At 36.6% G+C, this 26,696-nt stretch overlaps 1 protein-coding gene across 19 annotated transcripts in view; it reads left to right on the forward strand.

Annotated features, from left to right (window-relative positions):
* The window catches only part of RALGAPA1 (Ral GTPase activating protein catalytic subunit alpha 1), a 233,500-nt gene that overhangs the window by 155,086 nt on the left and 51,718 nt on the right, over window positions 1–26,696 (forward strand). For all 19 annotated transcript variants that reach the window (XM_019644706.1, XM_019644714.1, XM_019644710.1 and 16 more), the window contains one exon: window positions 18,214–18,337. In XM_019644706.1, the coding sequence (XP_019500251.1) occupies window positions 18,214–18,337 (124 nt within the window). The remainder of the gene's footprint in view (window positions 1–18,213; window positions 18,338–26,696) is intronic.

The raw sequence follows: 26,696 nt of genomic DNA on the forward strand, positions 1-26,696 counted from the left end.
TTCCTTGTACTGCCTTTGGGCTTGTTTTGCTGTTCTTTCTCCAGTTCCCTTAGGTGTAAAGATAGTCTGTTGATATGAGATTGTTCTTGTTTCTTTAGATAGGCCTGCATCGCTATGAATTTTCCTCTTAGAACTGATTTTGCTGCATCCCATAGATTTTGAGTTGTTGTGTTTTCGTTTTCATTTGTCTTGAGATAGCTTTTGGTTTCTTCATTGATCTCATTTTTGACCCAGTCGCTATTTAGTAGCATGTTATTCAGCCTCCATGTATTTGTGTGCTTTCCAGTTTTCTTTTTATAATTGATTTCTAGTTTTATAGCATTGTGGTCAGAGATCACAACCTTCTTAATATCCACATTTCTCACTCTCTCACATCTTACTCAACTGTTGTTACACTTTCTTATTCCAGTTTTTTTCTTTTTCTGTTCCCATAGTAAATCTGCCCACCCACCTGATTTCACTTGCCTTCCTATCCAACAAACTCTCATATTGTCAACTATTTTTAAAATGCCATATCTGGCACCCTTAAATCTGTTCTTCACTGAAGTTTATATAAATACAGCAATAACCAATTCTCTAATTAGAATCATTCTTATCATTTACTTTCTCTACTCCAAGGCAGCAGTAGAAAATTATCAAATCAGTATGATACAAAGAGTTTTTGTATTGTAGATTCATGCTCCTTTATTCAACAATGTCTTCTCTATTGTTTGGCAAATTTCTAATCCCTTGTTCACTTTTGTTTTTCAGAGTAATTATTATATACCACTTTGTTACTCCAGCCCTTCATTATAGTCAAAAGGTCATCTCTAAACTCACTCAGAATTCAGTTCAAATTTCTGACCTCCTATATGAAAGACAGTCTTCTAGAATAGTAGTTCTTAACCTTTCTTCTTCCTCGGCACTTGCACATTTTAACACATTAGTCAATCTCCCATTAAATAAATCCAGTGATTCTGACAATTGGGAAACTAGTTTGAAATAAGCCACCCACCATGCCATCACGAGTCTACAGGAATGCAAAGTGATTCAGGCCTTTCTCACGTCAAACAACTCTGCCTTAATCTTCCTCTCTTTAAAATTTCTATGTTGAGCCATCTTGTCTTGCTCACCTTGTTGCAGAAAAGCCTTTTTTCCCCCCTATCTATACTCCTGCTTCCCACCTTCTCTGCCTGCTTTGGACTCTTCAAAAAGTTATCCCTTCTTTATCTTGGATTTCTACTTGCTCCTCTTCCAGTATGTATGTTTGTTATCTGCCTTTAAACAAAGCTTTCCTCCGTTACTGTCCCTTCAAGCTACAGTCTATCCCTTTCATGCCTATTACTACCAAATTTATGAAAACATATAACCTTTACTCACTTCCTATAATTCTTAACTGGTTGTTATTTTCAAGTTTCCTCAGAACAAGAACGACCCTTTTAAAATAATGTTTAATTTCTTTGACTATTATAGAAAATGGAAAATAGAAAAATAATCCATATATTTATAACACTATTGTTAACATTTGCTTATGTATCTTCAGTCCTTTTTGGATAGACATATACTTAGGATTTTTTTTTGTTTTACAAAACTGGAATCAGTAATATATAGTAAGTTATCTTTTTAAAATTTTATATTGTAAGCGTTTTCCTCAGAATGTTTTGATATTCCTCAAAAATAATTTTTTATGGTGCCAAGTTCTATGATTATTCTTTAACTTTTTAAAAATTAAAAAAATTTCGTGTCATAGAATAGATTTCTAGAAATAGAATTATTAAGCCAAAGCATAAGAACTTATTTCAGGCCATATATATTGCAAAATTGTTTTCCACGAATTACTAATTTCTAATCCTACCAACATTGTGTAAGAATACCTATATAACTTCAATCTGGCCAACACAAGATATTAATCACCTTTTCTTAATCTTCATAGCTTGAGAGCCAGATCATAGTATCTCTTTAATTTCTAGCTCCTTGTGACTGGTGAAGTTAATATTTTTTCATATAGTTCAAGAAATTTTAGTCTGTTTTCAAATTCTTTCAGTGTTTTTTTTCCTGTTTTTTTTATTTAGAAATTTTTCTTAATTCTAAGAGCTCTTAACACATGTGTGTGTTTTAAGGATTAACTTCTGTATTGTGGGAGTTTTCTCAGTTGCTTGACTTTCAATTTTCAACAATTTGAAGTTAACATACAATTTTTCATTTTTATGTAATTATATCTCAATCTTTTCTCTTTGGATTTTCAGTTGTGCTTAGAGAGTTCTGTCTTGAAATCAGTTAATCATTAATCATTCTATTATATTTCCTTCTAGATTTTTAATATTTGGTTGGTGTGGTAATTATTTTACATTTAATCTTTATACCTGAAATACATTTTGCTGTATGGAATAAAAAATGGAACTAGCTTGAATGTTGGAGAATAGTCTTATTTCTATAAGTTGTTCAGTAATCCATACCTTTCCCATTGATTTGATGTTTCCTGTATCAGATTATAAACTATCTGTTTTAATGCTGTCTGTTTATTTTTATTGATTTGTCTATCAAATTTGTGCAGATGTTACTGTTTGATTTATTATAGCTTTATAGTTTATAGTTTAATATCTGATCGACCTAGTCTTCTTTCTCACCCCACCCACACACATTCTTCTTCTTTTCGTCAGTACATGTATTCTCACCTGTTTATTCTTCCAGATACATGTTAGAATTGTGCTGTCATTTTCCAGAAGAAAAAAAAATCCCATTGATATTTTGATTTGATTTGTGATAAAACTTTCATATGGAAAGAATAAGCACATTTGTTATCATTCTTCCCATTCGTAATCATGTCATGTTTTTCATTTATTCTGAGACCTAAACATTCCTTTTTGGGGTATTTTATTGTTGTGTTGCTATTCTACATAGAGTCTTTTCCCCCCTTATGTCTTCTGGGGTTTTAAATATGTATATTTATTTTTTATCCAAATACTTTAATGAATTTTCTTATTGATTTTAAACATTTTATAGTTGTCTCATTCTTAGGATTTGTTTAGGTATGTAATCATTATCTGCAAATAATTTCTTTTCTAGAAATTATGCCTATTTTGTTTACATCATGTGTTATTGCACTGACCAGAAATTACACTGTATAGTTGTAGTAAGAGTGGATATCCTTGTGTTTTCTGATTTTAATAGAAATGACTCTTCTGTTTCATTCTTAAGTAAGATATTGGTTGTTGGTTTGAAATAGGTACTGTTTGTCATGCTAAGGAAATAACCTGTTTTCTAGGAGTTTTTCTAATGTAAAGGTATTACATGTCAGAATCTTTTTCAGCATTAATTCAGATTTACATATAGTTTGAGTTTCTTAAATAATTGATTTATATTGTATTTTAATATCAATAAATTAAAATTAAATAATTTTTACATTCTTGGGATAAATTCTGCTGTGTCTTTTAACTTCTGTTGTGTTAAATTTACTAGAATTTAATTTTGAATTGGGGTATATTCCATCTATTAGCATATTCTATAGTTAATTTTTTTGTCTGTTCTTATTATGTTCTTAGAATTAAGGTATAGCCAGTTTCATAAAATGAATATTGTCTGTTCTTCAAAAATTTGGAAGATTAAGTAAAATTTCTAAGTCTTTCAATTGGTTTTGTCATTATTCTTTTTGGGTTTTTCTTCGCTCTTAGGTAAATTTCAGTGGGGTTTTTTGTTTGTTTTACAAAAATGTAATTCATTGAGACTGTCAAAATAAATACTAGTAGAGATTCAAACATGGTGTCTTCTGTTATATTCCTTTTCTTGTTTTAGTTTTGTAGGGTTTTTTTTTTTTGCTTTTTAAAAAAAATTTATATATTCCCATCTCATCCCTTCAAAGTTTTTTCCCCCAGCTTGAGATATAGTTGACGTATAATATTGTATAAGTTTAAGGTTTAAATGTAATGATTTATATATGTATATATGGCAAAATGATTGCCACAGTGTGGTTAGTAAACATATCCATCACCTCACATAGTTACAGTTTTTGTGTGTGTGGTGAGAACTTAAAAATCTGCTCTTAGCAACTATCAAATACACAATACAGTGTTGTTAACTGTAGTTACCATGCTGTATACTGCATCCTCAGAACTTATTTATCTTATAACTGCAAGTTTGTACCCTTTGACCACCTTCATCCATTTTACCTACTCCCAACTCCTCTTGCCAACCACCAATCTGTCTCCATTTCTGTGAGTTTATGTTTTTTAGATTCCACATGTCAGTAAAAACATCTATGTATTTGTCTTTCTCTAACTTCTTTGACTTAGCATAATGCCCTCAAGATTCATTCAAGTTGTCACAAATGGCAGGATTTCCTTCTTCTTTATGACTGAATTCCATTATATGTATAGATCATGTTTTCTTAATTCATTCATCCATCCATAGACACTTAGGTTATTTCCATACTTCAGCTGTTGTAAATCATGCTGCATTGAACATGGGGATGCAGATATCTCTTTGAGATGGTGGTTTCATTTCCTTTGGATATATACCCAGAAGTGGGATTGCTGGATCATTTTGTAGTTATATTTTTAATTTCTTGAGGAACCTCCAAACTGTTTTCCATGGTGGCTGCACCAAAATACGTTCCCACCAACAGTGTACAAGTATTTCCATTTCTCTACATTCTTGCCAACACTTATTATCTCTTGTCTTTTTGATATAGCCATTCTAATATGTATGAGGTGATATCTCATTGTGGTTTGATTTGCATTTCCCTGATGATTAGGGATGTTGACCACCTTTTCATGTACCTACTGACCATTTGAATGTCTTCTTTGTAAAAGACATCTATTTAGTTCCTTTGCCCATTTTAATTGAATTATTTGTTTTATTGCTGTTTAGTTTTATGAGTTCCTTATATATTTTTGATACTAACCCCATTCAGATACATAGTTTGTAAATATTTTCTTCCATTCCTTATGTTTCCTTTTCATTGTGTTTATCTTTTCTTTTGCTGGGCAAACACTTTTTACTTTGATGTAGTCCCACTTGTTTGTGTTTGTTTTGTTGTTGTCATTGTTGCTTGTGCTTTGGGTATCATATCCATAAAATCATTGCCAAGTTTAATATAAAGGAGCTTACCCTCTATTTTTCTTCTAGGAGTTTCATGGTTTCAGTATTACATTTAAGTCATTAATCCATTTCAAGTTAATTTTGAACATTGTAAGATAGGGCTCCAGTTTCTTTCTTTTGCATATGACTATTCAGTTTTCCTGCACCATTTATTGAAGAGACTGTCTTCTTTGAGTAGTCTTAACTCCCTTGTCAAATATTTATTTACTGTATATGTATAGGTTTAGTTCTAGGCTGTCTGTTTTGTTCCATTGATCTATGTGTCTGTTTTTATGCTAGTGATATATTGGTTCAATTACTATAGCTTCCTAATATAGTTTGAAATCAAGAAGTGTGATGCCTCCAGCTTCATTCTTTTTCTCAGGATTGCTTTGGCTATTCAGGCTGTGTTATGGTTCCATACAAAATTTAGAATTGTTTTTTCTACTTGTGTTAAAAATGCCATTGGAATCTCTATAGAATTGTACTGAATCTATAGAGTACTTTGGATAGTATGAACATTTTAACAATATTAATTATTCCAATCCATGAACATAGATTATCTTTTTATTATTTGTGTCTTCTTCAATATCTTTCATCATTGTGTTATAGTTTTCATTGTAAAGATCTTCGATTGCCTTGGTTAGATTTATTCCTAAGTATTTTTTGATGCTGTTATAAATGGGATTGTTTTTATTTTTCATATAATTTTTTTTGTGATATTTTATGTTGATTTTGTGTCCTGAAACTCTACTGTATTTGTTTATTAGTTTTAACAGTTTTTTTCGGGGGGAGTCTTTTGGATTTTCTATGTATAGATTATGTCCTCTGCAAACAGACATAATTTTTCTTTCTTTCTAATTCAAATGCCTTTTATTTCCTCGTCTTGCCTGATGGTTCTGGCTAGGACTTCCCTTCCAATATTATGTTGAATAGGAGTAATGAGAGGAGGCACTCTGATTTTGTTCCTTAGGCACTCCAATTTTGATCTTAGAGGGAAAGCTTTTAGCTTTTCACCATTGAGTATGTTACCTATTGACTTGTCATACATGACCTTTATATGTTGAAGTATATTCTTTACCTAATTTGTTTCAAGTTTTATCATGAATAGATGTTGAATTTTGTCAGATGCATTCTCTGCATCTATAGAGATGATCACGTGGTTTTTATCTTTTATCCTGTTAAAGTGATGTATCACATTTATTGATTTGCAGATATTGAACCATCCTTATATCCAAGGAATGAATCTCACTTTATCATGTTTTATGGTATTTTTATGTGCTGTTCAAGTCTGCGAGTATTTTGTTGAGTTTTTTGCATCTATATTCATCAGAATGATGGCCTGTAGTTTTCTTTTCTTGTTGTGTTCTTATCTGGGTTTTATATCAGGTTAATGCTGGCCTGTTAAAATGAGTTTGGGAGTGTTCCCTCTTCGATTTTTTTGAAGAGTGAGGAGAATTGGTATTAATTTTTTAAATATTTGGTTGAATATACCCATGAAACCATCTGGTATTGGGGTTTTCTCTGTTGGTAGGTTTTTGATTACTGTTTGAATCTGTTACTAGTTACTGGTCTGTTCAGATTTTCTGTTGCTTTATGATTAAGTCTTGATAGGTTGTATGTTTCTAGGAGCTTATTCCATTTCTTCTAGGTTATCTGTTTTGTTGGCGTGTAGTTGTTCATAGTAGTCTCTTACGATCCTTTGTATTTCTGTGGTATCAGCCATAATATCTCCTTTTTAATTTATAATTACATTTATTTGGGTTCTCTCTTTTCTTGGTTAGTCTAACTAAAGATTTGTCATTTTTTATCTTTTCAAAGAACCAACTTTTGGTTTTATCTTTTCTGTTTTCCTAATCTCTATTTCATTTATGTCTCTTCTGATCTTTATTACTTCCTTTCTTCTAACTTTAGGCTTAGTTTATTCTTTTTTTCCCCCTCCCCCTAGTTCCTGTAGGTATAAAATTAGGTTGTTTATTTGAGCTCTTTCTTTTTTCTTGATGTACAAGAGTACATGTTTATTGCTATAAACTTCCTCTTGGAACTGCTTTTGCTGCATTCCATAAATTTTGGTGTGTTGTACTTTCAGTTTTGTTTGTCTTAAGATATTTAAAATTTTTCCTTTTGATTTTATTCTTTGATCCATTGGTTGTTCAGGAGTGTATCATTTAAATTTCATATACTTGTGTATTTTCCAGCTTTCTTCCTGTTGTAGATTTCTAGTTTAATTCCATTGGGGTTGAAAATGATATGTGATATAATTGCTGTGTTCTTGCATTTATTGACACTTTTTGTGTCTTAACACATGATCTATCTCAGAGTCTATTTTGCCTGATATATGTATAGCTACCCTTGGTTTCTTCTGTTACCATTTGCTTGAAATACCTTTTTCCATCCCTTCATTCTCATTTTTTGTGTGTTCTTAAAGCTAAACTTAGTTTCTTGTAGGCAGCATATCATTTGGATCTCATATTTTATCCATTTAGCCATTTGTGTCTCTTGATTGGAGAATATAATTTATTTACATAAAGTAATTGATAGGTAAGGACTTACTAATGCCATTTTGTTAATTGTTTTCTTTTTTTATAGGTCCTTTGTTCCTTGCTTCCTCTCTTGCTGTCTTCATTTGTTATTTCATGACTTTTTGTAGCAGTACACTTTGATTCCTTGATCATAATCTTTTGTGTATCTACTGCAGGTTTTTCCTTTGTGGTTATTTTGAGGGTTACATAAAATGTCTATTTATAACTCCCTATATTAAGCTGGTAACAGCTTACCTTTGATAGCATACAGAAACTTTTTACTATTCTTTCTTCCCTTTCATTTTAGGTTATTGATAATGCAATTTACGTCTTTTTATATTATGTACCAATAACAAATTTTTGTGGTTATAGTTATTTTTTAAATGTTCTTTTTTTAACTTAAACTAGGGTTGTAAGTGAATTATGCATCACCATTACAGTGGGCTTTTTTTTTTCCTTGATGCAAATAATCTATTGACTTTTCAAAAAAGAGTTTCTCATTCTCTTGTATTCTGTTTTCTAACTAATTTCAGTTCTGTTCTTTCTTTCTTGTTCATAAGCTTTAAATTGTTCTCTTTTTTTCTTTCTTTGAATGTTACTTAATTTTATTTTTTATTAGTTAATGAAATAGTCTTAGAGTATAAAATTTTTCTGATTATAGCTCCTGTCTAGACTTTAGTCACAGCTTAAACATTATTTTTTTCTGAAAAGCCTTTTCCTTCATTATCACTAATCCTTTACCTTCCTTCCCAATTGATGTTTGGTTCTCTTTGCATGTCCTCTCACAGACCCCTGTAACACTTCCATGTCATAGCATTTATCGTACTATATTACTGTTATTATTTTTTATATATATTCTTATTGCTTCTTTCCAAAACAGTTATAGTAACTCTAAGTAGTCTGTGAGGTCTCAATCCTAACTTTTCCCCATAATAATCTATCATTGGTACTAGATGGTCAGCCTTTGACCATATAGTTTTCATTGTAAAGATTTGGAATCATCATGTAAAGGTGGGAATCATCTCTTTTGCTGTCTTGCTCAACATGTGTTCTGAGATCGCTGCTGCTTTACTGAAACTAGCCTTCTGAAGGTTAGTATCCCTACCAGTAAGTCTAAAGCCTTCTCAGTCCACATCAACCTTTTTAATTTATCAAGTTAACTAAATTTCATTAACTTATTAAGCGTTTTTTAAATTACAGCAGTTTTAGGTTTACAGAACAATTGATCGCAAAGTATAGAGAGTTCCCACATACCCTTTCCCCCTACACATAGTTACCCTTTAATTTATATCTCACATCAGTGTGGTACATTTGTTAAAATTGATGAGCCAGTTTTACATATTATTATTAACTGAAGATCTTAAGTTTAAATTGAAGTTCACTGTTTGTGTTATACATTGTATGAGTTTTGACAAATGTATTCACCATTGTATTATCATACAGAATAGTTTCACTGCACTAAAGAAACCCTGAATACTATATCGTCTAAAAGTTTAATACTTGCCTATTCTTTCTTTAAAATGTTTTCTTCCCTGGCTTCTGTAACACTAAAATTATCTTTTTCAACTCCTAATTCTCTAATTATTTATTCCCAGTTTGTCTTCACTGGCTCATCTTCTGCCTCCTAGCCCATAACATAGTTGTCCCTCTCATTGTGATATCGCTCATATCTTCTCACCCCTGTTCTTTTCTGTCCATGTACTCCTATCTGTCAGTTCTCAGTCATGACTTTGCAGCTGCCTACTATACATTTTTACCTGCCTACTTACACCATTTCCAGGTCACCATCTCTTTCCCAAAACTGATCCTCCTGCTAATTTTCCTAATTATACTTAGAAGTACCATTCAGTCACCCAAACTTGACCATTTTCTTTCCCTTACTCTTCGATCTTCATAATCATGATGCCAATATTTTATTATCTCTCACCTCTGTCTCCTTATCCTGATCTCAACCCCTAGATTCATGTCCTTATTACTTCTTTCTAAGAGAGCTATAACAACTCGTTAAGTATTCTGTAGGCTCTCATCTTCTGACTCTTCCCCATCTAGACAGTCCTTATCACTAGAATAATCTTTATAAAGTAAAATTTTTATTTTATCCTTTAGTGACTTCCGAAAGCCTGACCAGACTCTTTATTCTAAAACTCAGGCCATACCAGCCAAACTTGCCTATTCACGGTTTCTTTTTTTTTTTTTTTTAAGATTTTTATTGGGGAATTGGGGGATGGGAACAGCGCTGGGGAGTTGGGGGAAGGGAAACAGACAAGTTGCTGTCCTTTTGTTCTTCAGTCTAGTTGTGGAGGATGTTGCTTCACTGGCCCAAGTTGGCACCATCATTGCGCTCTTCCCAGGCGAGGCAGATCAGTCACCGACTTCTGGACAGGCACTCACTGCGGCTGCTGGCCGCTCACGCTGGCTGCTGGCTACATACGGTAGCCCATGGCAACCCACTGCCACAGGGGCTGCAGCCCACACTGTTGCCGGCGACTCACGGTAGCCCAGCTCCAGGTTGAGCTGTTGTTCAGCATCTTAGCTGTAGAGGGCAGTGTCACTGGCCCTCATATGTGGGATCCAAACCGGGGCCCTCTGGCATCCCAAGCCAGCTCTTAACCAATGCACCACTCGGCCGGCCCCCTATTCACGGTTTCTTTACCTTATACTTTTCTACTTCTTCACTCTTGCTAAAACTATTTTCATTCTCATGTACACCTAATATATGGAAGACATCTTCCTTGAGGCAGCATAAATTTTTTTTGATGCTCTATTTCAAGTGAACACATGACATTTATTTGTTTGCTTTTTTAAAAAGAAATAAAAAGAAAGCATAGTTTGCTTCCTTTCCCGAGTACAACGGGTTCAAATAAAAATCCATTCTAATTATGTAATAGTAAGGCAACTTTTGAGCATCTTAAGCCAAGAAACCTGGAAACAAACCTGATTACTTGTCTGAAGTTCTAGGGAAGATAAAAATGAAAAGTTACTTTGTTTATACTCTTATCTACCTAGATCATTTATATATCCTTTCTTTTTTTTCTTTTTTTATTATTAGTTTCAGGTGTACAGAACAATGCAATAGTTATCCTTTTTACCCCTCAAAAGAAACAACCCCCCTCCCCTATCTACTGCCCTCCCACCCCCAATATCATACTTATCTATTACAATTCCATTGACTCTATTCCCACACTCTACTCCACATCCCGTGACTATATGTATATATAATTGTAGTTGACATACAATATTATTCAACATCGGCTTCAGAAACACAGTGCGGTGGTCAGGCCTCTACACCGTCTATGACTAAAATAACTTATTCCTATTCCTCTTGGTTAAACCACCATGATTTTACATTTCAAATCTCAGAATAATTTGTATTAGTATTTCTATTGCAGCATATTTAATATATAGGTATTTAGAAGTGCTTATAACTTAGTGCATTTCACTTTGAATTTTTCCTTAGTATGCTCATATTTTACCAGTATTGCACATATTTTTATAGAATATTTGTGGTTGCAGATTCACTAATTTCATTTTTTTCTAATAACTTTCCCTCATTTTTCACTTTTGTGGTGAATGTTAGTCTATTGAGTTGTCGGAAAAGTCATGACGTATTTTTTCTATGTTTTTTGTTGCAAAATATGTCATGACTTTTCTGACAACCCAATAATAAATACACCAAATATTTTAGCAGTAGTAGTTAGTAAGTAGAAAAATAAGAAGGAATGGTGAAAGATTAAAATTTGACATAAAGGGGCAGCTGAATTCTGCTTTTACAGATTGTAAGGATATAGATAATATAAAGGAGATTTCTTTTTTACTTTTGCATTTTAAAGATTTGTGTTCTATTTTTTCTATAAGGCACATATATTTCTCTCAACTTTTAGACTTATGTAGTATTATTTCTATCCAGCTGTTCCCAGTTTTATAAATTGTGATTTATGAGTTTCAATTGATATCCCTTTACCTAAAAAAGTGAGAACATTAGGCCCAGCCGAGTGGCTCACTTGGTTAAGAGCTCACTCAACAGTTCGAACTCTGAGCAACAGTAGTTCGATTCCCAGCCAGAGCTGAGCTGTCAACAACAAAAAAAAGTGAGAACACTGAAAAATTCCCTTTCTTCCAGGATCAGAAATTAAACAAAGATCATGCTTCCAAGTTAAAATCTTAACAGCTTTATTGGGATGTAATTCACATACCATACAATTTATAGTGTACATGTTTTTAGTATATTCACATCACAGGGTTGTGCAACTATCACAACAATCTAACACTGAAATATTTTAGTTCCTTCAAAAAGAAGCCCTAGCTATACCTATTACTAGTCCTCCCCATTACATCCAAACATCACCCCAACTCCCCAGCTCTCGACATCACTAATCTATTTTCTGTCTCTATAGATTTGCCTATTCTGGACATTTTATATGAAAGGAATCAAACAATATGTGGTCTTTTGTGACAGGCTTAGCACAGTGTTTTCAAAGTTCATCCACATTGTAGCATGTCTCATACAGCAGTTTTTTAAATTGCTGAATAAATTCATAGTATGAGTATATTACATATTGTTTATTCATCAGTTGGTGGACTTTTGGATTGGGATACTTTTGGGGTATTATAAATAATGTTGCTATAGATATTCATGTACAGTGTTTTTATGGACAGTTTATAGTTTTAGACCTTATGTTTATATCTGTGATCCATTTTGATTTAATTTTTGTATATGGTGTGAGGTAAGAATCCAGCTTCATTCTTTTACAAGTAGATATCTGGTTGTCCCAGCACCATTTGTTGAAAAGACTATTTTTTCCCCATTGAATTGTCTTGGTATCATTGTCAAAAAACAATTGATGAGGGGGCTGGCCGAGTGGCTCAGTTGGTTAAGAATTGGCTTGGGAGCGAGAGCTCTGAGCAGCAGGCACTGGTTCGGTTCCCACATGGGCCAGTGACGCTGCGCCCTCTACAGCTAAGATTGTGAACAACAGCTCAACCTGGAGCTGGGCTGCCGTGAGTGGCCGGCGACAGCGTAGGCTGCAGCCCCTGTTGCAGTGGGTTGCCGTGAGCTACCGTGAGTGGCCGGCAGCTGGCGTGAGCGGCCAGCAGCCGGCAAGAGCTACCATGAGCGGCAGTCCAATGGCCAGCGACCAACTGCCTCAGCTGGGAAGAGCGCAGTGATCATAATACCAACGTGGGCCAGGAAGCGGCGCCCTCCACAACTAGACTGAAGAACTGAAAGGATAGCAACTTGTCTGTTCCCCTTCCCCCAATTCCCCAATTAAAAAAAAAAAACTTAAAAGAAAACAATTGATGATAAATATAAGGGTGTATTTCTGGACCCAAGATTCTGTTCCATATAGATCTATATATCTGTTCTTATGGCAGTACCACAGTGCGTTGATTTCTGTAGCTTTATAGCAAGTTTTAAAAATTGGGAATCATGAGTCCTCCAACTTTGTTATCTTTTTAGATTGTTTTGACTATTCTAGATCTTTTGCATTTTCCTTTGAATTTTAGGATCAGTTTGCCAATTTCTACAAAAAAGGCAGCTGGAATTTTGATAGGGATTGTATTGAGTTTGTAGATCAGTTTGGGGAGTATTATCATCTTAATATTAAGTCTTCTGCTCTTACTGTGGGATTTTTCTTTTTTAAGATTTTATTGGGGAATTGGGGAAAGGGAACAGTGTTGGGGAATTGGGTTAGGGGAACAGCCAAGTTGTTGTCCTTCAGTCTTAGTTGTGGAGGGTGCAGCTAGCTCAGCTCCAAGTCCAGTCACCATCCGGCCGCCCGCCGGCAGCTCAGGGCCGCTCAGCTCAAGGTGCCATGTTCAATCTTAGTTGCAGGTGGGTGTAGCCCACCATCCCATGCAGGAGTCAACCAGAAACCTTGTTGCTAAGAGTGCCCGCTCTAACCACTGAGCAATCCTGCTACCTGTTAGCAGTTCAGCGGCAGCTCAGCTCAAGCACAGCTCACTGGCCCATGTGGAAATCAAACCGGGGACCCTGTTGCTTAGAGCTCGCTCTCTTAACCAACTGAGCCACTCGGCAGGCCCGTGGGATTTTTTTTAAAGATCTTTAAATTTTTTTTGACAATGATTTGTAGTTTTCAGAGTACAGCAGGTCCTTGAATAATGTCATTTTGTTCAATATTGTTTCATTGTAACATTGACGAGGGGAGAAAAATCAATTCTGTGGAGTCAGCACATTCTCCCTGTGCCTGTGTGGCGTTTCTGTGGGTACTCCAGTTTCCTCCCACATCCCAAAGATGTGCACAGTAGGTTAAGTGGCATGTCTAAATTGTCCCAGTCTGAGTGAGTGTGGATGAGTGTGTGAGTGCTAACTGCGATGCAGTGGCATTTGTCCAGGTTGGTTCCTGCCTTGTATCCTAAGCTGTTGGGGTAGACTCCAGCGACCTGCGACTTTGCATAGGAATAAGCAGGTTGGAAAATAATTATCTTCTTTTTATTAATCTTTATGAAATGTATGTATAGGTCATATTTCAGTGTTTTATATTAGAAGTGTTTGGGGTCTTTATTTAGAAGTTTGATGATGTTTTTGTGACTAGAAATATGCAGCAGGAACTTAACTCTTGTTTATTTCAGCTGATAGTAAAATTGATTCATTATACGTTATTTGGCTTAGTCACAGTTTCCAAGAACCTAACAATGACGTAAAGTGAGAACTTACTATATAAATTTTGTACTTTCGTTAAATGTATACCTAAGTATTTTTACTATTTTTAATGCAGTTATAAAAGGATTTGTCTTAATTTTGTTTTTGGATTGTTCATTGCAAGTGTATAGAAATACCATTGATTTTTTGTATGTTCATATTGTATCCTGAACCCTTGCTGAACTCATTCATTAACTTTAATAGCTTTTTAGTGCATTCCATAGGATTTTCTGTATACAAAATTATCTCAGTTGCCAGTGGAGGTAGTTTTACTGCTTCCTGTCAATCAGATTACTAATTCAATCTCTTTACTTGTTATTGATCTATTTGGATATTCTATTTCCTCTGACTTGGTTTTAGTAGTTTGTCCATTTAATCTGATTTATCTCATTTTGTGGCTTGCAGTTGTTCATAGTATTCCCTTATAATTCTGTAAGGTGTTTTAGTTCTATAAGATATGTAGTGATGTCTCTTCTTTCATTCCTAATTTTGGTAATTTGAGTATTTTTTTCTTGCTTAGCCTAGCTGTAGGTTGTCAATTTTGTTTATCACTTCAAAGAACCAATCATTGGTTTCATTGATTTTTCTCTGTTGTTTTTCTGTTCTCTCTATTTAATTTATTTATTTACACTCTAGCCTTTATTAGTTTCATCTTTCTGCCTGCTTTGAGTTTTAGTTCTTGTTTTTCTAGTTTCTTAAAAGTGGAAGATTCAGTTATTGATGTGAGATCTTTTCCTCTTTTTTAATATAGACATTTACATCCATAAGTTTTCCAATGAGCACTGCTTTACCTTCATGCCATCAGTTTTGGTATGTTTTGTTTTCATTTTCATTCATCTCTAAGTATTTTCTAATTTCCCTTGAGATTTAATCTTTGGCCTATTAGTTATTTAGGAATACTTTGTTTCATTTCCACATAAATGTGAATTTCCCAAAATTTCTTTTTTAATTGATATCTGATTTCATTCCATTGTTGTTAGAAACTAATAGTTGGCATGATTTCACTCCTTTCAAATTTACTGAGGCTTGTTTTGTGACCTACCACATGGTCTATCTGAAACATGTTCTCTGTATGTTTGAGAAGAGTGTATTTTCTGTTGCTTTTGGGTAGAGTTTTCTATAGGTTTAGTTAATTTATACTGTTATTCAAGTCTTCTGCTTTCTTGTTGATATTCTCATAGTTTGTTTGTTTTTTTCCATTATTGAAAGTGCGGTATTGATGTCTCCAATTGTGATTGTCAGAATGTCTACTTCTACCTTCAATTCTTTTCTGTTTTTGTTTTGTGTATCTTGAATCTTCCTTGGTGGATGCCTATATATTTTGAATGTTTATATCTTAGATTGACCTTCTAACATTATGAAAGTCTCCTTATCTCTAATAACATTTTTTGTTTTAAAGTCTGATATCAGTATAGCCACTCCAACTCTCTTGGTTACTCGTTGCATGGTATCTTTTTCCATTTCTTTTACTTTCAACTTTATGTGTGTCTTTGAATCAAAAGTGCATTGGTGGTTGTTTGCTTGGTCATTTGTTTATTATCTAGTGACTTGGCTGAACTAATCCTGCAAAGTCTATTCCCCACAGTGTGCAACCTCCCATCTCCATTCTCAAATTTAAAAAAATAAATAAAATTTTATTTATTTATTTATTTATTTATTTATTTATTTATTTATTTTAGCCTGGCTACCAAGGGTTGTCCTAATCTACTTATTAATCAAAGTTTGTGCTTTATCCCCCTTAACCAGTTAGATTTTTATTGTTTACTGTGGATGTGTGTGTGGCTTGGAAGTAGCTATCATGTTCATAGTGTTACGTTTTTTTGCCCTGTGTTCACCCAGAGACTAGTAGCTTGGAGGTTCACTCTCTGACTGTTCAAAAGAATGTACAGCCTTGGGCATGCACAGTCTACCAGGCTGCCAGGGATGACTGGGTGATGTTTTTAAGTCTTGGCTTCCTAGAAGCTGACCCTGAGTTCAAATAGAGTTATTACTGTTCAACAGCAATGAGGCTTTATCTCGTATTGATAGGTCTGTGTAGCTTAGGGATTGCTTTCATGTCTATTCTGCATGTCACTCTGATTGCTCCTGTGTGGGTGTAACACAGTGAACATGCAGTCTTTCAGCCCCTAGAATGGACTGTGCTTACAGGATGGCTCTTTTTGACAATTCCCTGGTTCTCTCCATTAAAACTTCTGGCTGCTTTGTTGTTTTGCTTGTGTCGTGATGCTGCTAGCTTCTCTTAACTGCTTTCCACCAAGATCTCCTTAGTTTTTGACAACACCCTTAGGCATGAAGTTCTCCAAGTGTGTTCCAAAATAAAACCATTCCCCTCAGGCACAGCTGTTAACAGTTGTTGAGTTGTCTTTATAACTTGTCTTTCACCCCTGAGCAGATCTCAGGGGGGTGCGGGGGGTGTCAGGGATTCCTAGAGTGACACCCTCTACTATTACTGGGCACCTGGGTGGGATTGAGTGTTCTTTTTCTTCTTATCTTGTCCCTCCTGGTGTGAAACCTCCACCCTACTAAGTAACCTAAAGTAGGGAGGAGCAGGACACACTTTTGCACCTAGGGCTTGTGTCATAAGAGAGGGATCTGGGTGAGGTAAGGGAGACCTCATTCTCTCAGCCACAGCAGCCTGGGGTAGAGCTTCTGCAACATGGGGCTGGGGAGGATGAGGAACACAGCCAGCCTGCCGTTCTCAGGGTGAAACCGAATATTCCCAGACTGGGAACTGGAAGGGAGAGGAAAGCCCTATCTTGGCCTGAGTAGAATGCCCAGGTTAAAGTTTCTGTGACGTGGAAGTGAAGAGGCGGGGTAAAAGAGCAGGTCATGGCTTGAATGGCAGAGAATTCCTCTGTTCATATCAGATTAGATTTTCTTGAAGACATGTTTCTCCATTTGTTACATGCCTTAGGACAATATCCAGAGACTTTAAATGATTTTTTTTAATAATTTTCACCAGTTAAATTGTTATTTGCTTGGGAGAAAGTCCACTGAGAGACTCAGTCTGTAATTCTGGAAGTACTCCAAAAAAATTATATTTTACTCTTACACTAGATTATCCTAATGATACAATGAATACGCTGATGGTTTTCCTAAGTATTCACCACTGAAGTAAAATATTGCCATTAACGAAAACAGCTAAAATGTCTTTGTTCCTGATTTTAAGTTGCTGATAATGAAACCCACAATCATGACATGACAACTTCTTCAATGTGTAGAGGAATCTGGTTGTCAATACTTATTTGCGTGTTGTTGTTGTTGAATATGGTTTGTTTGTTTTTTAACTCCTACATACTAAAGTACTGAAAACATTCTCATAAAATTTGTTAGTCCATGCTTTTGTTAAATCAGCTTAGTTCAAATGTAGTGTGCTTGGAAGGCCAAATTTCATACAAAAAATGTGCTTTCATGAACATTTTTAATTTTAGGGGGAACTAAACATAAAGTGTCTAAGAGCTTGACAGTTACTCCACATAGTTTTATAATATTTGTGTATACATCTCTTATTCTGTAGTGTAAGTACTTTGAAGAAATGAGTCATTTCTCACTCATCTCTGTTCTCCTAATTTTATTTCTACAACATAATCCCTTTAACTCTGGGATTCAGCCACATTGTACAACAGGCAACTCTTCAGATGCTTCATGCATTGGCACCTATGTGTCTTTCGTGTTACACTTCTCTTTTCATTCATCAAATCTTACTTACCTTCACCCAACTCAATATTGCCTTCTCCTTTAAGTTTCTCTCTGTTTCTCCAGTCAGAAGGAATCATGCCTTTCTTCTGTTCCAGTGGCCATTTTGTAACTTTTATAATTTTTTACTTAAAATTATTTATCTCCCTCTTTAGATTATAAGTTTTAATTCATTTTTATGTTTTTATTGCCACACACTTTGTACATAGAACTTAATTACTGGATGAATGAATGGATAAATTAATAATTAAGTGAATGGTGTTATATTTTGTTTTACAGCCGAGAGACACACAAGATCGCAGTATTTTATGTAGCTGAAGGACAAGAAGATAAACATTCCATTCTTACCAATACAGGAGGAAGTCAAGCATATGAAGATTTCGTGGCTGGCCTTGGTTGGGAGGTACTGTTTTTAAATTATGCCAATTATTAAATTAGTATAATTTACTGTTGTTCCATTATACCAATCATTTTATTTTTACTTGGAAGCAGTGGTGTGTTTTTTTCTTTCTAGCTTATTTTAGAAGCATATTTTAGGAGACTCAACAACTTAACACTGGGTTTCTTATTGTTTCTGCCTTATGTCTACAAAGACAGCAGCAGCTGGGACTTTGGAAGGAAAACTGTTGCTGTTTTATGAGACAATATATTGTCAGAGAGGGTGAAACTCATAGGTTTAGAGATATGACTTTTCCTCACAGCTATGACCACTAGACTCATGGTCTCCAAACTAAGATATGAGTATCTCGGACTATACCAAGGCTTTCCAGGGGGCATGTCAGCATGGTTAGTTTTGAGGAGATTAGTTTCCAGATCCTTAATTTTACGAAATTAATGCCTGAGAACCCCTCTTCATTCTCTTCCCTCTTTTTTTCTAAACTTCAATTTTGTAAAAGAGAGGCTTACCACTTACGCAAGTCCTACATTGTCCCAGAAGGTTTGGCACCAAAAAAAAAAAGAACATTTAAGAGGGCGTGTTCCTGAGAGATACCGTTTCTGAAAGCAAAGCAAGAAATATGGAAAGGGGATTCCAGACAAGATGGTGGAGTGGATAAACGCTGTGCTTACCTGCTCTCACGACCACATCAGAATTACAACTTAACTACAGAACAACCATTATTGAGAATCACCTGAAGTCTAGCTGAACTGAAGCCCTAAGGGCATAAAGAAGAAACCACTGGTAGGAAGCAAAGAGATGTTGAACAGGCTGGTCCCATGCCTGCTTGTAATCATTAAAAATTGGGAGGGATAGCTCAGCTACGGAGGTCCCCCTTGGAGGAGCAAGGGGTCCCAGCCCCACACCAGGCTCTTTAGCCCAGGGTTCCACTGCAGGGGAGACAACTCCCTGTAACTTCTGGCTGTGAAAACCAGTGGAGATTGTGGCTGAGTGAGACAGGGTGGCTGGAGTCCCAGGTGCTCCTATTCAAGTGCCCCTGCATGAAATTGCTTGCTGACGGACTCCCACACTCTGAGTTCCATCGCTGGGGCAGCAGCTTGAAAGGCACCAGGAACATACGGGGAACATATGGGGAGGAACTGGATCATCTGGCTTCAGGATGAGGACTGGAGGGGCAGCTTTCTTCTGGGCAGAAGAGCTGACAGAAGCCATTTTTTCTTTGTTGAAGCCTTCCTCCTCCTGGCATACAGACACAAGCAGCAGCCATATCTGAGTCTCCATCCACCTGGCTAACACTGTTCATTTGCCCCACCCCTAGTGACTCACTGAGGCCCCCCCCCACCCCCACCCCAAACTTTTAAGCCCACCCAAGCCACTTTCTGTGACTTTTCCATACAAATGGCCTGCCTTAGCTCATGCTGCGGACTTGCCTAAAATCTCTCAAAGGCTCACAAAACCCAGATAAACAGCATCTGGCTTTGGCACGTCCTGGACCTCTGGCTGAGTATCCCTAAGCCCAGCAGTAGCAACACCTGGCCTCAATTGGGTTCTTGGCCTCTCAAGGCACCTCCAAGCCCAGCACAAACAGCAGCCATCTGCAGATTGCTTTGTGGCTCATGCCAAGTGACCCTGGGCAGGGCACAGGCCTGCAAAAGTTGGCCTGCAGTGGGTGCCCTCCTTGGAAGCCCTGAAGCTGGCACTCCCAGTGGCCTGCCTCGGACTGAGCCAGAGCATCACCCAGCCTCTCCCAAGGATGACACACCCAAAGGCCAGATGGGATAGACACCAGAGCCCCACTAAAGCAAATCTTGCTTTGTAGAGTCAGCCGTTGCACCACAGCTCCTCCACTGTAGTCACAGCCAGTCCTCATAACCAATCAGCCTGTGGGTCAGCCCCTCCCATTGACATGCAAACATAAACCAAGGCTCAGTTACCAACAGGAGGGCACACACAACACACACAAGGAACCCACCTGGAGCACCCTGCTCAGGTGACCATGGAGACTGGGCCCCAGGGGACACCTACTCCATTAGGCCATTCTACTAAGTCCAGGAGGCATATCAGCCCTGCCTAATACATAGCAACAAACACAGGGAGGTAGCCAAAATGGGGAGACAAAGATACATGTCCCAAATAAAAAAACAGAACAAAGCTCCAGAAAAAGAACTAAACAAATTGGAGACATGCAGACACAGAGTTCAAAACACTGGTTATAAGGATGTCTGATGATCTCAAGGAGAACTTCAACAAAAGGATAGAAAACATAAAAAAGAGCCAGTCAGAAGTAATACAATAACTGAAATGAAGAATTTAGAGGAAATGAACATTAAATGAAGCAGAGGATCAAATCAGCAATTTAGAAGGTAAGGTAGCAGAAAACACCCAAACAACACAGCATGAAGAAAAAAGAATCCAAAAAAAAGGAGGATAGTTTAAGGGGTCTCTGGGAAAACATCAAGCATACCTATATTTGCATCATAGGGGTACCAAAGGAGAAGAGAGAGAGCAAGGGATTGAAAACCTATTTGAAGAAACAATAATAGAAGATGTCCCTAACCTGGACAAAAAAGTAGATATACAAGCCCAGGAAACAGAGAGGGTCCCAAACAATGAACCCAAAGAGGCCCACACCAAGACACATCATAGTTAAAATGCCTACATTTATTTTTTATTTAATTATTGTTTTTAAAAGATTTTATTAGGGAATTGGGGGGAAAGGAACAGCATTGGGGAATCAGGGAAGGGGAACAGACAAGTTGCTGTCCTTTTGTTCTTCAGTCTAGTTGTGGAGGACGTCGCTTCACTGGCCCATGTTGGTATTATCATTGCGCTCTTTCCGGCTGAGGCAGATCAGTCGCCAGCCACTAGATAGCCACTCATGGTGGCTCACGGCAGCTCACAGCAGCTCTTGCCGGCTGCCGGCCACTCACAGTAGCTTATGGCAGCCCACTGCAGCTTCACTGCAGCCTATGCCGTCACCAGCGACTCACGGCAGGCCAGCTCCAGGTCGAGCTGTTGTTCACCATCTTAGCTGTAGAGGGCACAGCATCACTGGCCCTAATGTGGTATCTGAACCGGGGCCCTGCTGCTCAGAGCTGGCGTCCCAATCCAACTCTTACCCAATGCGCCATTCGGCCAGCCCTAAAATGCCTACGTTTTAAGACAGAGAATCTTAAAAGCAGCAAGAGGAAAGCAGTTAGTTACCTACAAGGGAGCTCCCATAAAATTGTCAGCTGATTCCTAAACAGAAACTCTTCAGGCCAGAAGGGATTGGCATGAAATATTCAAAGTAATGAAAAGTAGGGACCTACAACCAAGATTACTCTACTCAGCAAGGCTGTTATTTAGAATCAGTGGACAGATAAAGAACTTCCCAGATAAGACATAGCTAAAGGAGTTCCTCACCACCAAACCAATGTTACAAGGAATGTTAGAGGGACTTCTTTAAGGGGAAAAAAAATCAAAAATATAATAATAAAATGGAAATAACTACAATACCTATCAACAATTATTTTCAATGTAAGTGGATTAAATGCTCCATTCAAAATATAGGGTGCCTGGCCGGCTTGGTGGCTCAGTTGGTTATTAAGAGCGCCAGCTCTGAGCAACAAGGTCACTGGTTCGATTCCCATATGGACCAGTGAGCTGCACCTGAGCTGAGCTGCCAACAGGTGGCAGGATGGCTCAGCTGGTGAGAGGACATGCTCCTAACAACAGGGTTGCTGGTTCGACACCTGTATGGGATGGTGGGCTATGCCCACCCGCAACTAAGATTGAAAACGGCACCTTGAGCTGAGTGGCCGCGAGCTGCTGATGGGCAGCCAGATGGCGACTGGACTTGGAGCTGAGCTAGTTGCGCCCTCCACAACTAAGATTGAAGGACAACAACTTGGCTGTTCCCCTTCCCCAATTCCCCAATAAAATCTTTTATTTATTTTTATATATGTGTATGTATATATGGTGGCCGAATGAGTAAGAAAACAAGCCCCTTACATATGCTGCCTATAAAAGAGACTCACTTCAGATAGAAAGACAAACTTAGACTAAAAGTAAAGAGATCAAAAAAGATATTTCATGAAAAAGAAAACAAGAGAAAAACTGTGGTAGCAATACTTATACCAGACAAAATAGACTTTAAAACAAAGGCTATCACAAGAGACAAAGAAGGACCCAGTAATCCCACTTCTGGGTATTTATCTGAAGAAACTCAAAACGCTACTTCAAGGGGACGTGTGCATTCACATGTTCATTTCAGCATTGTTTACAATGGCCAAGATGTGGAGGCCGCCTGGGTGTCTGTCGGTGGATGAATGGGTAAAGAGTAGGTGGTATATATATATATAAATGGAATATTGCTCAGCTATGGAAGGGAATGGGTTCTTGCCATCTGTGGAGGCATGGATGGACCGGAAGGATATTGTGTTGAGTGAAGTATGTCAGACAGAGAAAGACAGATGCAATGTGATTTTGCTTATATGTGGACTCTAAAGGACAAAATAAACAAACAAAACAGAAACAAACTCATAGATACAGAGATCATACTGATGGTTGCCAGACAGAGGGCGTTGGGAATGGGTGAAAAAGGGGAAGGGATTTAGAAGTACAGATTGGTTGTCACAAATTAGTCATGGGGATGTAGGGTATAGCATAATGAATATAGTCAATAATATTGTAATAACTATGTATGGCCTCAAATGGGTACTAGATTTATTGGGGTGATAGATGAGAGGAGGCTTGGGGGCAGAGTGAAACAGGTGAAGGCATTAAGAAGTACAAGTTGGCAGTTACAGAATCATCACTGGGGTATAAAGTAAAGCATAGAGAATATAGTTAATAATATGGTAATAATTGTGTTTATGCCAGATGGGTACTAGACTAATGAAGGGGATCACTTCTTAAATTATATAAATGTCTACCCACTCACTATGCTGTACACCTGAAATTAATATAAAATAATATCGAATGTCAATTGTAATTGAAATATTAAAAGGGGGGAAATAGGTGAAAGGGAATAAGAGGTTCAAATTTCCAGGTATAAAGCAAGTAAGTCATGGGAATATAATGTACAGCACAGGGAATATGGTCGATAATATTGTGATAATATGCTACAGTGTCAGATGGTTGCTGGACCTACCATGGTGATTGCTTCTTTTGGTATATAAATGTTGAGTAACTGGTGTACACCTGAAACTAATATAATACTGTATGTTAGCTATATTTTAATGAAAAGTTTTTTTAAAAAAAAGAAATATGGAAAGGTACTGTACTTTTTGTCATCCTGGCAACCAACTTATGTCAAGGTTCTGGTATCAAATCTATCTGAGAATTATAATTCAGAAGTGAGTTATTTTGTCCCAGATTTGTATTAATGTTTATTTTAATTGAAAAATGAAGTATCAGACATGTTCTAACAGAAAATGAATTTGATGTAGCCGATTGATTTGTCGTTAATAGCAGACTAAGACTTGGATGAAAATATATTTATAGCATGTATATATAATATATAGTACACTGGAAATTATATCTTTTGCAACAATTTAAACCTATGATGAAAATTTTCATTATAGTTGTGAATTTAATAGTTGCTCAAAATTCTTGTAGAGAGTACATGAGCAAAATACTGAAGACCACTCACTGCACTAGACTTTAAGCTCCTGGAAGGCAGGCACTTTCACCTCATTGTTTTTTCTTTGTAAATCCCAGTTCCTTGCACAGTGCCCAATACATAAGCCTTTAGCATTATATATATATATAGATAGATAGATAGATAGATATTTTTTTTTTTTTAGCTGAGCCATCCTGCCACCTGTTGGCAGCTCAGCAGCAACTCAGCTTGGGCCGGGAATCGAACTGCTGTTGTTCAGAGCTCGCACTCTTGAGCGAGCTCTTAACCAACTGAGCCACTCGGCCGGCCCTCAGTATATATTTTTATGGCTGATCTAACTTCCTATTTCACCCTAAGTGAGTTACTTGAGCTCTCTGGACCTGTTTGCTTATGTGTCAAATGTAATATACTTTTTTACCCAACAAATATGTGAAGTTCAGCTGAGATTATGTATGTGAAAGTACTTTGGAAAGTATAAAGAAACATTATAAATAGATTTTTATGTTAAAAAAATATTGCTAATAAGTATTAGTTTAAAAACAAAAGCAAGGGACATTTGAAAAATAACAAACTAGGAGTACTAATTCAAAACTTAGTACAAAGCAATTCTAATCAAACAACGTGGTACTTGCACCAAGGATAGATGTATCAATCAGTGGAATTAAATTGAGATACCAGAAATAAACCCACACATCTATGGTCAACTGATTTTTAACATGGGTGCCAAGACCATCCAGTGGAGAAAGAATAGTCTTTTAAACAAATGGTTCTGGAACAAATGAATAGCCACATGCAAAGAATAAAGTTGGACTCTTAACCTCACACTGTATACAAAAATTAACTCAAAATAACTAAATGTAAGAGCTAAAACTGTAAAACTCTTAGAAAACAAAACAAAAACAAAAAAAAGGTAACCTTCATGACCCTGAATTTGGCAAAGGATTCTCTTTTTTTCTAATTTTATTGAAATTCATAAATAACAGGGATTTTTATTTTTTTATTTTATTTTTAAAAAAGATTTTATCGGGGAACTGGAGGAGGGGACCAGCCAAGTTGTTGTTCTTCAATCTTCATTGTGGAGGGTGCCAGTCGCCATCTGGCTGCCGTCAGCAGCTCGTGGCCTCTAAGCTTAAGGTCCTGAGTTAAGTCTTAGTTGCTGGTGGGCATAGCTACCATCCCATGCAGGAGTCGAACCGACAGCCTTGTTGTTAAGAGCACATGCTCTATCCACTGAGCCATCCAGGTGGCAGCTCAGCTCAAAGTGCCGAGTTCAGTCTTAGTTGCTAGTGGGCGTAGCCCACCATTGAACAGGCAATCTTGTTACACCAGCTGAGCCATCCTGCCACCTGTTGATAGCTCAGTGACAGCCCAGCTCAGGTGCAGCGTCACTGGCCCATGTGGGAATCGAACCGACAGCCCTGTTGCTCAGAGTTCACGCTCTTAAGCCAACTCTTAACCAACTGAGCCACTCAGCTGGCCCAATAACAGGGATTTTTAGATATGACACTAAAAACATGAGCAGCAAAGCAAAAAAAAAAAAAATCAATGAATTGGACTTCATCAAAATTTAAACTTTTGTGCTTCAGAAGATACCATCAACAAAGTGAAAAGATAACCCACTGAATTAGAGAAAATAATGGGAAATCATATATGTGGTAAGGGACTTACATCTAAAATATACAAAGAATTCATAAATTAATAATTAGAAGACAGTTCTAATAAACATTTCTCCAAAGAAGAAATATAAATGACCAATAAACACATGAAAAGATGCTTGACATTGTTATCTATCAGAAATGCAAATCAAAACCACAGTGAGATACCCACTCATTAGGATGACTAGAATCAAAGTCAGACAGAAGTAATCACAATTATAGGCTAGGATTTGGAGCAGTCGGAATCCTCATATACTGCTAATAGGAATGTGAAATGGTGCAACCGCAGTAAGAAACAACCTGGCATCTCATCAAGCAGTAAAAGATTGAATTAGCATATGACGATAACTTCAACTCTTAGGTATATAACCAAGAGAAATGAAAATGTATGTTCACACAAAAACTTATACATGAATGTTATAGCAGCATTATTCATAATAACCAAAAGTTGGAAACAAGCCAATGTCCATCAGTGGATGAATGGATAAACAAAATGTGACATATCCATATAACAGAATATTATTCGGCCATATAAAGGAATGAAGTACTGACATCTACTACAATGTGGATGTATCTTGAAAACCTGCTAAATGAAAAAAACCAGTGACAAAGACCATGTATTATGGTTCATTTATATGAAATACTTACAATAGGTATATATGCGTACATTGCTACAGAAAGTAGACTATTGGTTGCTTAGGACGGACTGGGGTTGAGGGAAGATTGGGGTGACAGCTAAAGGGTACAGGTTTTCTTTCTGAAATGATAATAATGTTCTAAAATTGACTGGTGATGAGTGCACTTATCTGTGAATATATTAAAATCCATTAAATTGTACAGTGAGAACTCTCACTTCTGGGGAGATCAAGTAGACATACTCTCCCTATTCTTCATACTATAATACAGACAACAAAAACCCTGGACATTAAATGTAAAAGAAACACGAAAAGACTGAAAGATGGAGAGAAGACAGACAGACCAACTATGGACTTCAGAACCAAGGAGTGACATGATGATGAGTTCTCAGGGTTTTCTTTTCTTCATGTATCTCAGACTCGGAGCTGAAGACGCCAGGAACCTAGAAATATCAGTGAGGGCAGACCAA

This window comes from Hipposideros armiger, unplaced genomic scaffold (genome assembly GCF_001890085.2).
Source record: "Hipposideros armiger isolate ML-2016 unplaced genomic scaffold, ASM189008v1 scaffold_90, whole genome shotgun sequence".
Taxonomy (NCBI): Eukaryota; Metazoa; Chordata; class Mammalia; order Chiroptera; family Hipposideridae; genus Hipposideros; species Hipposideros armiger.